Source organism: Panthera leo, chromosome A3 (assembly GCF_018350215.1).
Source record: "Panthera leo isolate Ple1 chromosome A3, P.leo_Ple1_pat1.1, whole genome shotgun sequence".
NCBI classification, from domain to species: Eukaryota; Metazoa; Chordata; class Mammalia; order Carnivora; family Felidae; genus Panthera; species Panthera leo.
In genome coordinates this window covers 120,258,115-120,273,895 of record NC_056681.1, presented here as the reverse complement: position 1 = coordinate 120,273,895, position 15,781 = coordinate 120,258,115, and the positions used below count along the sequence as shown (strand labels likewise).

General features: G+C 39.2%; 1 protein-coding gene across 16 annotated transcripts in view; it reads left to right on the top strand.

Annotated features, from left to right (window-relative positions):
• The window catches only part of NCOA1 (nuclear receptor coactivator 1), a 222,125-nt gene that overhangs the window by 191,678 nt on the left and 14,666 nt on the right, over positions 1 to 15,781 (top strand). For 15 of the 16 annotated variants that reach the window (XM_042933531.1, XM_042933532.1, XM_042933542.1 and 12 more), the window contains 3 exons: positions 3,046 to 3,147; positions 4,939 to 5,341; positions 12,101 to 12,275. In XM_042933531.1, coding sequence (XP_042789465.1) covers positions 3,046 to 3,147; positions 4,939 to 5,341; positions 12,101 to 12,275 — 680 coding nt within the window. The remainder of the gene's footprint in view (positions 1 to 3,045; positions 3,148 to 4,938; positions 5,342 to 12,100; positions 12,276 to 15,781) is intronic. The other variant, XM_042933544.1, reaches the window with a different exon arrangement.

The following is a 15,781-nucleotide window of genomic DNA, read 5'->3' as shown; positions in this document are numbered from 1 at the left end:
AGAAAATACAGGGAGGCAAATTTCACCTCTAGAATTCTGACAATGAAAACTGCCTGATGTAAGAATGAGCTTCTTTAAAAGAACTCCTTGTCAAAAATTTACACGGTGGCTGAATCCAGGTTTTCAATCTTGGCACTCTTGAAAGTTTGGGATAGATAATTCTAGTTATAGGGCACTTTCCCATTCATTTAAGAACGTTTAGCAGCATCCCTGACCTCTACCCATTAGATGCCAGTAGCAGCCTTTCCCCAAGACAGCCAAAAATGTCTTCAGACATTGCTAAATGTCTCTTGTGGGGCAGAATCATCCCTGATTGAGAACCTCTAGCTAGGTAATCATCTTTTAGTTTTCCTATAGAAGGACTTCTTGGTAAGGCATTGGAAAAAAAAACAAAACATTCAGACAGACAAAATGTCAGCTGGTCTGAACTCTGGGTGTGTGTGTGTTTGTCTGTGTGTGTGTGTGTGTGTGTCTGTGTGTGTGTGTGTGTGTGTGAGAGAGAGAGAGAAAGGGGGGGGGGTGTTTTATACATGTGGGTTGAGTTTGTACTGTTCCACTGGCCTCAAGCCCCACATTTCCTTTTATAATAAAAGTCTTTTGACCTGGCCTCTGTAGACTTTTGAATTTATGTCCCCAGCTGTAAAGACTACTGACCTCTCTCCACCCACCAACCAAAAGTCAAGATTTCCAAGGAGTTAAAGGATATGGTGATCATTTTGGGAAGACTTCCTTGGCAGAAATAGAGCTTGATCTGCTTGCTAGATAATGGGTAGCAGTTTAGTAGGTCAGAGTGAGGCAGCTGTACACTGCATTAGTCAGGTTGTGCACAGAGATGGTCAAGGGGAGGATGGGGAAATGAATAAGAATTATTTCAAGGGCAGAAACAGATCAATTTTGCAGAAAGTGCTTGTAGATTGCAGTAATTTCTTCTACTTCCAAAAATAGCCTGTTTATTTTCCAAGGTAGTAATATATTTCCTGAGGTTATTTTCTCAATTTTACTACTTCTCAGGCATCTTTCCTCCATCCCCACCCATTGCATTCTCACACTGTCTCACAATTCCAAGAATATATAAAGCTGTAAGTTTGGAATCCCAACTCCCACTCCCCCAGCAACATTACTTGTCTTCATCACTGCGTATTCGTGTATTTTCACCTGTCCTCATTGCTTTGTCTTCTGTTTTTAGACTCGCTGTACTTTCTGCCTCAGGTTAACTCTGCCATCCTCCTGCCAGCTGGCATTCTCATCTTTCAAGGTCCCATTGAGCTCACTCATGCCCTTGGTCCCTCCCTTCATGTCTTCGGCTGAGTTAGTTGTAGACATCCCTGTATACACACGTACAGCACTTGTGGGTGGCGCCATTCTGTATTGGCCTGTGCCACTCAACAGAGAATTCCTGGAGGAAAGAAATATGCTCACCTCTTTAGCCTTCAAACCTTATGTAGTATCTTGCATACAGTTAGTTTTGTTTTGTTTTGTTTTGTTTATAAATCTTCATAAAATTCATGGTTTATTTAAACGTATGTCTGTGGTCTGTAGAATTTAACAAGTATATAGATTTTTGTACTTAGGAGTCCCTTTGACTTTTAAAACCATAATGTTCATATCTTTATTTTTTAAGCGATTCCAAATGTTTTATCATATTCCACAAATGCCTGAAAATTTTCATTTTAATCCTTATATTCTGTTGAGCTTTCCCCCCAAAAACAGTTTGTTTTCTGACCTAATGGGAGTCAGAAAATTAATGAAACCAGAATTAAGAATTGAGCTGTTTGGAAATGGGTGATTTCATCACTTTTTACAACAATATGGATTTTCTTACAAAACTTTCTTAGTCTTTCTAGTTTGCATTTAGTATATTGGAATATATTAAATGTATTAAAATGTAAACTATATTGACATGTTAATGTGTTTATTAGTAATTTATGTTATAAAATACCATATAAACACAAAATAGTATTGATATTGTTGCTGTTATCTCTCTGAACAGTTTATTCATATCAAATTATTGAGCAAGAAATTCTTTAAGCTATAGATTGTTTATCAGGAAATATCACTTCCAAGGATGCTTGTTTTGTTACCTGATAAAGTTAAGGAATGCCTATGACCTGGAACCCTAAGTCCAATACAGACAGCGTCTTCCAAACTAGCGTTCCATACAAGATTGTTCTGTAGTCATGTTAATGGCTACGTGTCAGGAAAAAAGGTTTCTGAGAACAAGTTGCATAGTATAACGCCTTCTTGAAGATCCATAGTGTGCTTTGGTCAATTAAAGGCTCATAGAATTACTGCAGTAAAGAAATCTGTTTCACCTTGTGTAACCCATCATTTCCAATACTTAATACAGCACAGCATGCTATTTTCCTGGCACATCTATTAATATCCTGCAGAACAGTGTTCTTTAGAACACCAATTTGGGAAATGCTGGTCTAAAGTAATTACTTCTTCTAGTTAAATAAATAGTCTATTTTCTCAAACCATTTGTTTCTTACATAATTCTCTTCAGTGAATGAAATCATGTTGGATTTCCCCAAATATGTACCCATCCGACAGTCAGTCTTCAAATGAGAAGTGCCTCAACTTTTCCATTCATCTTCCAAACTTTTATAGAATGTGCCCTATTATATACTTATTTTTATATTTACAAGTGTTTAAGACCAAGGGCTGATGTTTCTTTTCTCTCCATTATTGTACTTGACTGAAATAATTAAGTATTAGCATGTTTTAAAAAGTACGCTGTATGTACGATATGTGTATATACCTATCTGCATATATATATATATATATGTGTATATATATATATATGTACATGAATATGGATTCTGCTTTTAAATGCTTTGTCATATTTGGTGTTCTGTAGACAAGAAGTATTTGATAAATGTTAGGAATTGCCAGCCTTTTGGCAAATAAACATGGGAAATAATCTTACTAAACCTGTAATACTACTTGTTAGTAATCAATAAAAAGGTTGTGTCACTCTGTGAGGGCCAAAGTATATGTTTGCATATAGAAATATGATATCTCATTGTTTACATTTTTCTCTAGTTGATACACCAAAATCGGCAAGCTATCTTAAACCAGTTTGCAGCAAACACTCCTGTTGGCATCAATATGAGATCAGGCATGCAGCAGCAGATTACACCTCAGGTACTGTGAGAAAACCAGGCATTGTTAGTACTCCTCCAGCCCGAGCTGTGTTTCTCCAAGTGTTGACTGGAGTGTCTGAAATGGTCTGTGAATTGATCTTCTTATGTAGTAGTCCAGCTTTCTTCTAGAATGAATTTATAATCGACTTGTGATACCCCTTACTGATATTTGATCTGAAGCCAAGGGTTCCTTGTTTGGTTTTATTGGTATTGTTGTCACTGCTATTAGATACCCGATGAATAAGTAGAAAACTCTTACTGCTATCCCAAATAATACCAGTAATAAGAAGCCTAGATAAGAAACTGTGTGAATGGTAGCTGAAACCTGATCAAAACTCAGTTACGTTGCTGAGTTATCTTACCTACCTTGTGTTCTCTGCTCAGTCTGAGCATCAGCATTTTCTATTTATTTTTCATTTGTTTTAACAATCCTTGGATATGAACCCCGAGCCACTGGAACTTTAAACATAAAAAGAATTGGGTAGCCTTCTGAGTCTTGTCTAGTACTCACTCCCTGCTTAACTTCCACACATACTTTAATATTTTTGCTTCGACCACTTTTTTTATGTTTCCTTAACCAAGGTGACACACAAATTTGGGAGATGAGGAATTTTAGAGAGGATTCAAACAACTTTTCTTTTCTCCATGAAATGCACCTAGATGGATTTGGGCAAATACAGGAAGCTAACTGTTAACCAAAAGGATAAATATTGACAGAAACTACTGTTAAGCAGCAGACATTGGTGTCTTCATGGATCCATACTTGGGTTTCTCTGTTTTAAGAAACATCAGTGATTAGGTCATACAAGGTTAATTAGGTTATAAGGAAAGAAGACCCCACTTTTGGAATTCACATAAAGATGATTTGTGTCAGAAAGTCATATGTCACAGTTTCTTCTAGATTGGACTATATCTGGTTGGCAAGTTTAATTTTAAAGGAGCTATATGCTCTAACCTGATCCTCAGTCTGAATTGAAATTTTCTGAGGAAGGCTTTATTGACATGCCATATTGCTTTACGCGTTAGACCAAAAAGTGATTTTAGCCTACTTTTATGGCTTCCTTTATCATTCCTACTGTTACAGCTGTTAAAATACGTACTCCAATGCCTGGAGCAGTCTTTACTGCAACAATGATATAAAATAGCTGGTTCCATTTATTTCTGTTTATTATTTTATTTCTAATGAATTATTTTCTTTTTAAGTAACAATTTATTTGGCACTGGATCCTGGATTTCTGATTCTTCCTTTTTAAACAGTATTTGTAGGTTTTTCTAATTGTAAAGGTAATACGTGTTCATTATAAATAATTTGGAAAATATAGGAAATATGAAGAAAATTAAAATCAACTATAATCACATTTTATTCATGAAAGTGGAATAACTGATCTTAGTGCAAAAAGGCAGGGGCACACCTGGGTGGCTCAATCAGTTGAGTGTTTTGACTCTTGATTTCAGCTCAGGTCATGATCGCGTGGGATCATGATCGTGGGATCGAGCCCCGTGTCAGGCTCTGCCCTGGTGGCACGGGGCTTGCTTGGGATTTTTCTCTCTCTCCCTCAAAATAAATAAGTAAACATTAAAAAGGGAGGGGACTAAGAAACACAGTAAATTTGGGGGAAATGAAAAAGAAAAAAGTCTCGTAACAACCTAAAGTCAGATAAGATCGAAGTCATAGTGATAATTGCTACATATTTTGTTGTCCCAAGCTACTAGGCTTTATCCTGTAAGCTTTCCAAAATAGGTGGCGATGATAACAATATTAATAAGTGAGGATTTGTTTTCTCCTTTGCAGCCACCCCTGAACGCCCAAATGTTGGCACAGCGCCAGCGGGAGTTGTACAGCCAACAGCACCGACAGAGGCAGCTAATACAGCAGCAAAGAGCCATGCTCATGAGGCAACAAAGCTTTGGGAACAACCTCCCTCCCTCATCTGGACTGCCAGTTCAAATGGGGAACCCCCGTCTTCCTCAGGGTGCTCCGCAGCAATTTCCCTACCCACCAAACTATGGTACAAATCCAGGAACCCCACCTGCTTCTACCAGCCCGTTTTCACAACTGGCAGCAAATCCCGAGTCAACCTTGGCCAACCGCAACAGCATGGTGAACAGAGGCATGACAGGAAACATGGGAGGACAGTTTGGCACTGGAATCAATCCTCAGATGCAGCAGAATGTCTTCCAGTATCCAGGATCAGGTATGAGGATTACACCTCTATGCTGCTTTATTACGTGTATGTACAGGCTCACTGACGGTGAGGCAGTGAGCTGAAGAAGAAAGACGCTGACCTGGGAGTCAGGAGATCCAGGCTTCAGACTCCTCTCTTGCCACTAATGGCTCATTGAGGCTCGTTGAAAGCTAAGATGATTAATGACACGATCCAGAAGGACCTGTCTGATTCTAACATTTTTAACATTTTGTCTGCAAAGCATATTCTTTTATTTTCTTACTTTCTGTCACGGGTCCTTGTGAGAATCTCATGAGAGTCCACTTCAGACAGTGAGTTGAAGTACATTAACCCAAAATTTGCCTACAGTGTTTTCCTTATGTTGGAGATTTTGGTCTTTTGATAGTTTATATAGGGATAACACATCTTTACAAAGTGTCTCAGACTTCTCATTGGAGCACTCTTAGCTGTTTAAGTTACAAGCTATTCCTCTGGAATATCAGGAACTTTCTGGCTTTCAGAAGGTTTTTTCCTTTTTAAGCTTTTGTTTGCACTGTCTCCCTTCTATTCTCTTTGTCCTAGCGGATGATGTCCCTTTAAATTTTACTTCTGTCGCTTTCAGATTCTAATGGGTAGTGGCAATAAAACACATTTGTTTAATCCATGATATTTAATCAAACTTTGATGCAAATTTAATGGCAAATTCCTGGGGAAAAATTGAAACAAATCCCTTCATTTTATAAGGGAAAGAAAAAGTGAATTATAAGGCAGCCTAAAAATGAATTTCCATGAGAAGGCTGCTATTTGACTTGAATAAAATGTTGAGGCTCTATAGAGGTTTCTTACATGGCAATATGCTTATCAACTTTGACAGCCAAATCAATGTAGACTTTCATTCTGGTGGCAACAAGTACTAAAATCCTGTGACTATCAAATTAAGTTATCTAGGGAGACTTGTGTCAGACAGCACCAGAATTCTCTAAAACCTTTTACTCAAAATTATGTCACATCAGTTCCTTTGTCCTCAGCACAATGAAGTCATCTTTGGCTGGCTTATATCACTGACAATATCTGTATGGGCAAGAAAAGGATTATAAATCCATATCCTAATTATAATATCGTCTGAACCTTTTGAAGGCCACTTTCATGTGTCTTACGATTTCTGCATGCAAAGAACTTGACAAGGCTTTTTCACTTTATTCCAGCCTGCTGAAGTACTTCCTCCAACGTTAGAAGACTCCATTAGATATCTCTTTCCCCACTGCTCTTCAAAAGGCAACTTAGCCCAGACAGCAAATAGAGTTGCATTCATAATATTGATTACAGAGCCTCAAATCAAAAGATTATCTCGTTCACTGGTGAAAAAAAAATAGCTGTGAGTAAGCCAAACATTAGTAAATTCCCCAAAGACTCTTTTCTCTTAAAAAAATAAGAATGAAAACAGTACTTCTATCTATTTATAGTCATGCTCTTTAACACCTCTTCTCTGGAAAGCCAAGAAAGAACTTCCTATCCCGCTCTGGTTCCTCCACAAAGCCACCTAGAAAAGCAGGGCTTCAGAACCCCATTGCCAGTGAAATTGACAAGATTTCTTTCAGAGTTGTGGGTCTAGTCTGATCTGTTGTGGTACACAGTGATTGAGATAATGAGCTGATGGAGTTTACTTCTCTAAGCCGCACAGCTGGATGTGTTGCTACCCTTTGTAAGGCTCTATCTGGTACATGGATTTTTCTTCTAGTCCAAATTTTGATGGACAGGAAAATGCTTTTCACAAAGTAAGAATTCATCTTTGGTAAAGTCAGCATTCATACTACAAACAAAACCCAGACGCTGGATGCACTCGGGAGAGTGGTTGTTTTCATCCAGGTGCAAATTGAAATGAATGACAGAGCTTTCAGTTCTTCCCTGAACTGCTTCAAAATAATAGGGGGGAATTGGCAGTTTTTCTGGAGAGCAAAAGAACGTTTAAAGAGGCAATGTTTTTAGTTTTTCCACTGCTCTAAGTTACAACCTCATTCCAACATTATCAGCAATCTGGTAGAAATCTTCAAGACCAGGTTTTGTGGGAATACAAACTCAAGTTCTGGAAAAGTTTTCAGCCTTTTCAAATGAGGCCTTCTTTCAAAAATAAAATAAAATCAAGGCCGCCACGTGTTTTTATAAATAAAATTTGTAACATAAAGTTTGATTGTAACCATCCTCATTAGTTTACATAGTGTCATCTGTGGTTGGCTTCATACAGAGTTGAGTAATTATACCAGAAACCTTGTAGCCTGCAAAACCAGAAATATTTCCCATCTGGCCCTTGGCAGAAAAAGTTTGTTGTGTTCATTGATGATAGTAAAACCAAAAGTTGAATTCATTAACTTTTGTCTTTTGCTTTGGCGTCTTTTCAATATAGGCCCAAAGTAAATGAAGGAATGTGTGGGTAATATTAATGGCAGAGTATGCTTTCTTTTATTTCCGAAAACCACAAACTTTTCTAGACTATCGTGCCTCAATGATGAGTGCACAAGAACAGAATTAGACATTTAAAATTTATTTGATACTAAGGTGATATTTAAAGTAAATATGATGGAAATTTTTACAAAATTTTGTACCCACTTCATGAATTCCTTGAAGCCAGTCCACAGCTCCCTGTTCTGTGAACTACAGTAAACATGCTACTCCACCCATTCCTCCTAAGTGATCTCATCTACTCCTGTGGCTTCAGTGACCTCTTCATGCTAATGACTCTCTTCTGTATCCCTAACCAGATCTCTTGGCTCTTGTGCACAGCTGCCTGATGACAGACATACTTGAATTTTCTTTTGACCAGCACCCAAATTCAACTTGTCCAAAGTTGGACTCATCAGTTCCTCTTCCCCTTCTCTCCATGTCTCAGTGTTCCAGTTGTAACAGACTTCTCAAGTTCCAAGGAAGAGTGCATACCTCACTCTCTTTACTTACTAGGCCTTGTACATCCTGTATCCTCTGTCTCAAACCGATATCCTTCATTCACCTGCCTCATTCCTGTTCCTCCCGTCTTCCAGAGATGCCTCCTCTGGGAAGCCTTCCCTGACTGCTCCCAATCATAAGCACCCATCACCCTGTCTTACAGCCACTTGTTCACCTACCTGCCTTACTTTTAAACAGCAAGGTCCTTGATTGAACAAAGCATTAACCCTTTTGGTTTCTCTGTTGCTTAGCACAGTGATCTGGTGGGGAGAGTAGCTGCTCAATGAATCTTTGAAGAAGTAAATGAATGGAAAGATGAATCCCCTTTCTAGTTGCTGCTGCCAAATGGCCGTGATACTGTTTATGGTCCAACAGGAATACTTAGCCTGGTCTAGGCAAAGACAGAACTATAGAAATTTTAAACTGGAAGGAACTAGATTGTCTAGTCCAAGGGATCCCAAGGTCCAATGTGATAGCGGGGCCAGAATCAGAATTCTGACTACCCCTCCAGTTATCATTCACAAGCTGGTTCTTCGGACTAAAATGAGGTCATCTGATAAGGAAAACAGAATGTGAGATGAGTCCAGAAAGAAATGTCAGAAACTATGCTGATATACTTGCAATCTCTTACATCGTGTTCAACTTTGATTCTATAGAATAATGTCCAGAATACAATAAGTATCTTTTCCTCCCCCACATATATATTTTTCTGAAAATAATTATTTCACCATTAGTGAGGTTAAGAATGCATTAGGAACCAAGAAGCAATTTTTCAAAGATCGCAACCAAAATGGTTAAAATTTAGAATGTGTGCAGATAGTCAACATATAAATGAAGGTGTTGGGGGGAAAAACCACCTTCTAGAGTCATAGATGAAAACAATAATTTCTCCATATATTCTGACTCAAATTATTTATCAGAGATTAAATTACACATGGAGGAAGCAGCAGAGAGAAAATCTGTAGCTTTATTTATAAAATCTTTACCAAGAAAAAAGTAAACATATAATGAAAGAAAAAACAATAGGAAGTCTACAGTTGGCTCAGCTTTCACAGAAAATTTTAAATATTTTTAAAATCGTAGCCTATTTAAAAAAAAAAACAAAATTGGATAAGTTAACTACATTTCTAGCCAGGTTAACCAAACAAAAAGAGAAAAATCATTATAACAATGGCAAAACACAGAATATGCAATTATATTTATAAAGAGACATTAAAAACACAGAAACATGCTTATGATATAATCATAAGGGAAAGAAGCAGGTCACAAAATTGTGCAACATTTTATAAAGGAAGATTTGAAGGAATTATACTAAATTATAGATAATCAAATTATGACATTATTTTTTTTTTCTGTACCTTTATAACTTTCAGTACTTCAAAAGTATTTAACTATGAAATGTATTTTGTCAGGAAAAAAATACAAAGTGCCAGCATAACAGAAATCCTAGAAAAGAAATCCATTTTTACTCTTTTAAACTATTATGGACTTACACTTTTGCCTAAGGTGGAATAACAGGAACCAGATTTATTCTCCCATCTGAAACAAACAAAAAATCAAAGTACATTAAACCATAGTTCTTGAAATTGTCCAGACCATGCTACATGGAGAGGGAATCCAACAGGAGCCAGTGGTTTCTCTGAGTCGAGCCCATGGAACTGGGAGTCCAGGAAAGCCAGGCAACTAGAGGTCTCAGGAAAACTAGAGGTCTCATAGGACAAGGAAGGAGTCACACAGAGAGCCACAGAGATGTGCACAGGGTCCCACTCAGGTGTGTGTGTGTGTGTGTGTGTGTGTGTGTGTGTGTGTACAAACCAATGCTAGGGAAAAACACCTGGAAAGATTATAGAGAACAATCTACAAAGTTCGCACAGGGCCAGCTTCTCTTCCCACCAGCCAGAATTAAAAACCTCATAATTCGTGGGATGTCAAGTAGAATACTCAGAAGGGTTTTGCGTCAGTAATAGGGCAAAATATGCCCTAAACTCTGCTCTTGTCCCTTAAGGCACAAGACCCAAAAGAATTAAACTGTCTCCATACAATCTAACTACAACCCAGACAAAGTTTGAAAATAGTTAAAGGACTTTTAAAAATCTAGCACCTAACAAGGTAAAATCCACAAGGTCTGGGTTCCGAACTTTTTAATTACCAAGCACCCAAAGATTCAAGATAATAAAACCAATGATAAGGAGAAAAATCAGTCATCAAAACCAACTCAAATCACACAAATGATAGAATTAGTAGACAGGACATTGAGTCATACAATTGTCTCAATGTATAATTTATAATAATTATACATTCTGTATGGTCAAGAAACTGGAGGAAAGCTTGAACATACTAAGTAAAGGTAAGAATGATATAACTAAAACCAAAATCAAACTTTTGGAGAAAAGAAGGACAATGTCTGAGATGAAAAGTATAGTAGATGGGATAAAAAGGAGATTAGGCATTACAAAAGAAAAGATTCATGAACTTGAAGATATAACAATGGAAACTGTATAAAATGAAATTGGAAAAAGACTGAAAAGATGCTAAATTCACTCCAAATTGATCTCATAATTCAATGCAGTCAAAATGTCAGCATGCTTTTTGAAGAAACTGACAAGCTTCTCCTAAAATTTATATGGGAATGTAAAGGACCCAGAGTAGCCAAGACAATTTTGAAAAAGAAAAGCCAAGTTGGATGACTGTCAGTTTCAAAAATTACCATAGAGTTACATCAATGAGGACAATATAGTATTAGTACAAGTGTGGACACACAGATCACTGCAGCAGAATAAAAATCCATAAATAAACTGTTAATGTTATGGCCAGCTGATTTTCAACACAATTATATCAATAGCTGCTAATAAGAATTACCCTGCATAGAGGGGCACCTTGGTGGCTCAGTTGGTCAAGCATCTAACTCTTGATTTTGACTCAGGTTATGATCTCACAACTCGTGAGTTCGATCCCCACGTCGGGCTTGTGCTGACATTGCAGAGCCTGCTTCGGATTCTGTCTCTCCCTCTCTCTCTCTCTCTCTCAAATAAATAAACTTAAAAAAAAAAAAAAGAATTGCCCTGCAGAGAAAGGAATGAACTACCAATAAATGCTACAGAATGGTCAACCTCAAAAACACTAAGAAGCCAGACACAAAAGACCTTATAGGATTACGTTTATGTGAGAATTCCCCAAAAGGCACATCTGTCAAGACAGAAAGCAGATCAGTGGTTGCCTGAGGCTGGAGATAGGAGAAAGGAATGACTGTAGACAGGCATCGGAGGCCTTCAGGGTGATAGATGCATGGCTCCATATGGTTTACTAAAAATCATTGAGTTGTGCAGTTCGATGAGTGAATTTGAGGCTATGTAGATTATATCTCAATAAAGCTTAAAAGGAAAGGACAGGGAAGGGAAGAAGGGCCCACAAAGGTGACTGAGGCATGGACAGAAAAACTTTGTCATTTTTCATTTCACACATGCATTTGTCTTAGCCTTTTTCCCTTTCTAACTTATTTTTATGACACAGGTAATCTGACATACATGTCTTTCACACTTAAAAATTTGTGTAAGCAAAGAACAGAAAAAAAACCATTATACATAATCTTGGTACCCAAATCAATATCTCAGTTAATAGAAAGCATTCTTCCAAACTTATTTTATGTTTACTTGTCTGACTGTTTATACTGAAATTTCCGGCCTTATTTTGAAGAAACTGAAATGTTTTCTCTACTCTGTTGAATAGGCTATTTCTAACTTCTAGTATGACAGATCCTTGGCGGGGGGGGGGGGGGGGGGGTTCTCTTTTATGGGATTCATAAATTTCATAAATTTATAGTATTCACTTAAATTAATTTGTGTTAATTTGCAGGAATGGTTCCCCAAGGTGAGGCCAGCTTTGCTCCATCTCTAAGCCCTGGGAGCTCCATGGTGCCGATGCCAATCCCTCCTCCTCAGAGCTCTCTGCTCCAGCAGACTCCACCCACTTCGGGATACCAGTCACCAGACATGAAGGCCTGGCAGCAAGGAGCAATGGGAAACAACAAGTAAGGGGCAGTTTTTATATATGAACATCCCTGATCCTCTGCAGCACAGAACACTCCTGCCTTCACAATCCAAATAGATTATTGGCTACTGCCATTTGCAAGTTCATGGAACTGAATTTTGTGTTTTAGCAAAGAAAAATAATGACTTTTAAATCCTTTAAGTTTCAAGTCGTTTTTAAGACAAATCTGTATGTTTACAGTATGGAAAAGTGACCTAATGTCCCCCAACCTTTCCATCCCACCCCCAGCACACCTGAAGAATGTGATCAACTCCCGTGTGTAACAGAGCTTCCCTGGGACAGATATAGAAATGGGCACTTTAAAAAAAAAAAAAAAAGTCATTCTTTATAAAAACACTTAAAAATCCTAAAAGTCTTAGGGGTGCCTGGGTGGCTCGGTCGGTTAAACATCTGATTCTTGATCTCAGGTCAGGTCTTGATCTCAGGGTCGTGAGTTCAAGCCCTGCGCTGGGCTCCATGCTGGGCATGGAGCCTACTTTAGAAAATCCTGAAAATCTAAAGCAAGAATGGCAAAACATCAGAATTCACTAGAGCTGAATAGTGAGCATACAGGTTTCACCCTTCTCAGCACGATTGAAAGATCTCATAGCAACAGCAAAGGTTTTGAGGCTTCTAAGGCCATTCTGCCTCATCCAGCTTTTTGAATCTCTAGATTTTCAGTGGCCTCACCTTGCCCATTCTGCTTAGAATTATCTCACGGATGTCATTTTCCCCCCAAATCCTGGCTGCTGAACTTTTCACACTTCACTTGAGTTTTATAAGGGTTTTAATTAGGTTGTGTCTTGGTTCTAATGACAGGGAAGCCGTTTGATCTGACAACATAATAAGTAAGGCAGTTAAAGTTGAAAACTTAAGACCATATTCTCCTAAAGTTCACTGAAAGGTGAGAGGAAATCTTCCCTTTTGAGAACTGCGTAGCTCTTAGTGAGGACTGTGTGTGAATTAGGTAGAAATGGAACCATCTATATAACCTGCAGGAAGAAGTTAGTCTCCTAATGTGTTCTAATCCCAGCTTCCTAAATTCACTTTAGAGTCCATGGTCCATGATTATAAACCCAACTAAACTCTTGCTCCATACCTACACCTAAGCACTTAAACGTGTCTTGGTAAAAACAAGGTCCGGCTGACAGGTCCACACCCTTTTACAGTTAAATTCCCTGAAAGACTGTACTCTAATGCTACCTCTCCTTCCATTCCTCGTTGGCCAGTCAGGCTTTCATCCCTGCCGCTTTTCCAGAGTATTCTTGTCAAGGTAGGCAAGACCTCTACAATGCCAAATGCAGGGATCGTTGGTAGCATTTGATATAGTTGAGCATTTATTCTTTCTTGAAGCCCCTTCTTCATTTGGGTTCTGGAACAGCTTTCTCTCTTGAGAAAGGTGACTCTCATCCTATCTCTTGGTGTCCTCCACTGGATTTCCTCATCTCCCTGACCTCCACTTGAAATCCTCAGAGCTCATTCTGTCTACTTGCTCCCTTGGTTATGCCATCCACTGTTAACGGCTATAAATGCCCATGTTGATGCTCCTGACTCCCCGCTTTAAATCTCCAGCCCCGACTTCTCCCCTGAACACCATGGTGTACATCCAGCTGCTCAGTCAACATCCCAGTCAGAAATCTGATAGGCATCTAAAACTTACCACGGTCTTCTTCCCCAAAGCTCCTCTCCTACCTTTCCCCATCTCCGTAAACTACAACCTCATTCTTCCAGTTATTCAGGAGAAACCCTCTTCTCTTTCCCTCACATCCCACATCAGACATGCCATCAGCAAATCACATCAGCTTCTTAGCAGCTCTCACTTCTTACCCGTCCCACTTGTACTCTTTAGTGTGAGCCACCATCTTTTTCCAGGACTGTGCAGTAGCCTTCTGTCTCCTGCTTCCACCCTCACTCCCCTGCCGTGTAATCTCCGCATGGTAGCCAGAGTGATGCTTTCAGAACATGGGCAGTATGTCAGTCCATTACTCAGAACTCACCAACTTACTCAAAGTACAATATAGGGCCTGTGAAGCCCACATGATCTTGTTCCTGGGTACCTTCTGACCTCAGCTGCTATTGCCATCACTCAGTCTGCCACACTGGTGTCTGTGTATTCTTCTGGTGCTCACGTGTGCCAAGTACATTGCAAACTCAGGGCCTTTGCATTTTTAAGTCCCTCTGCTGGAATGTTCTTCTCACAGTAGCCACATGGTTTGCGCTGTCACACTTCAAGTCTCTCCTTAAATGTCACCTTATTAGACATAGATACTAAATGTCACCAGATGAAACTTCCCTGACCATCATTTCCAAAACAACAGCATTTTCTACCCCCTGATCCCTTCCTTGCCTTCTGTATGTCTCTTCCTAGTACTTAACACCACACATATTGTGTGTTAGTCTGTCTGTTTATGGTCTGTCTCCTCCAACTAGAATATAATCATCCTAAAAGCCAGGACTCTGTTTTTGTTTACTCGGGTATGTCCATCCTTTAGAACAGGTGAGCACTTAATGTACATCTTTTGAGTGAATGGATACAGAGATTCCCTCCCCTACCTGGGTCACTTCTTGAATTCAGATTCAAAGTGGACTTGAATTTTTCTTGTACTTCCACGGTTTTTGTGAACTTTGACTTTGCCAAATCACTTGAAGAAGAAAATAGATCAACTCTTCAAGCATTCGCACTTGCTTATTTGCTTCACGTGTGAAAGCGTATTAGTTGACACAGGCCATGTGTATTTTGCGACCACTCCCTGTTTGTATTGCACAGTGCAAGACACCGCAAGGAGCAGGGGGAAACTGCCCTTGCTGTCCTCTTTTAGTAGAATGATGTAATAGGGTTCCGAGACAGTGTAATGTGATTCTTTTTCATTATCTCTCCGGTGGCAAGAAAAAGAAAGGGTTAAAGCAAGGCTCTTTGTCCTGGAACGGTGCAGGTTTCTGTGTCACACTAATCGCTCTGAAGATTCCTAGCACTTATTAGCATTTTAAAGTCTAGGAAGGCCTGTTGTTTAACCCTCCCTTTTTAGACTTATTTGACCTGGAGCGCCTCCCTGCTTGTTAATACCTGTATCTATGGAAGCCACTTCAGGCCGGAAGTCTTCATCCTTACCTTCCCCCCTGCACCATGATTTAGGGGCTACCAAACACCTGGGGCTAGCCTAAGGAAACTGCAGTAATTGCCCCCAGGGTGGCCAGGAAAGCAGAGGGAAGGAGGGAGGCCTAAGGTGCCAGTGAAGCCTACAGTCCCTCTGAGGCCTAGAACAGGGAGTTATGCTGCAGAAGGGCGTGGTCTTCTTCCCATAATGGAAGAAACTGAAATGGAACTATTGGCAAGAGCAGTCTGAAAGAACTTAAGTGAATATAAGTCCCAAGTATAAAATGTGAAAAGAAATTAAATCCTAAACTTTTTTTCACTAAGAATGACATCATTGCAGCCCTTGAAGCTTCTGCAGGCATTAGCTTACATAGCCCTGAGCTGAGCCTCCACAGTGGTGATTTATGTATCTG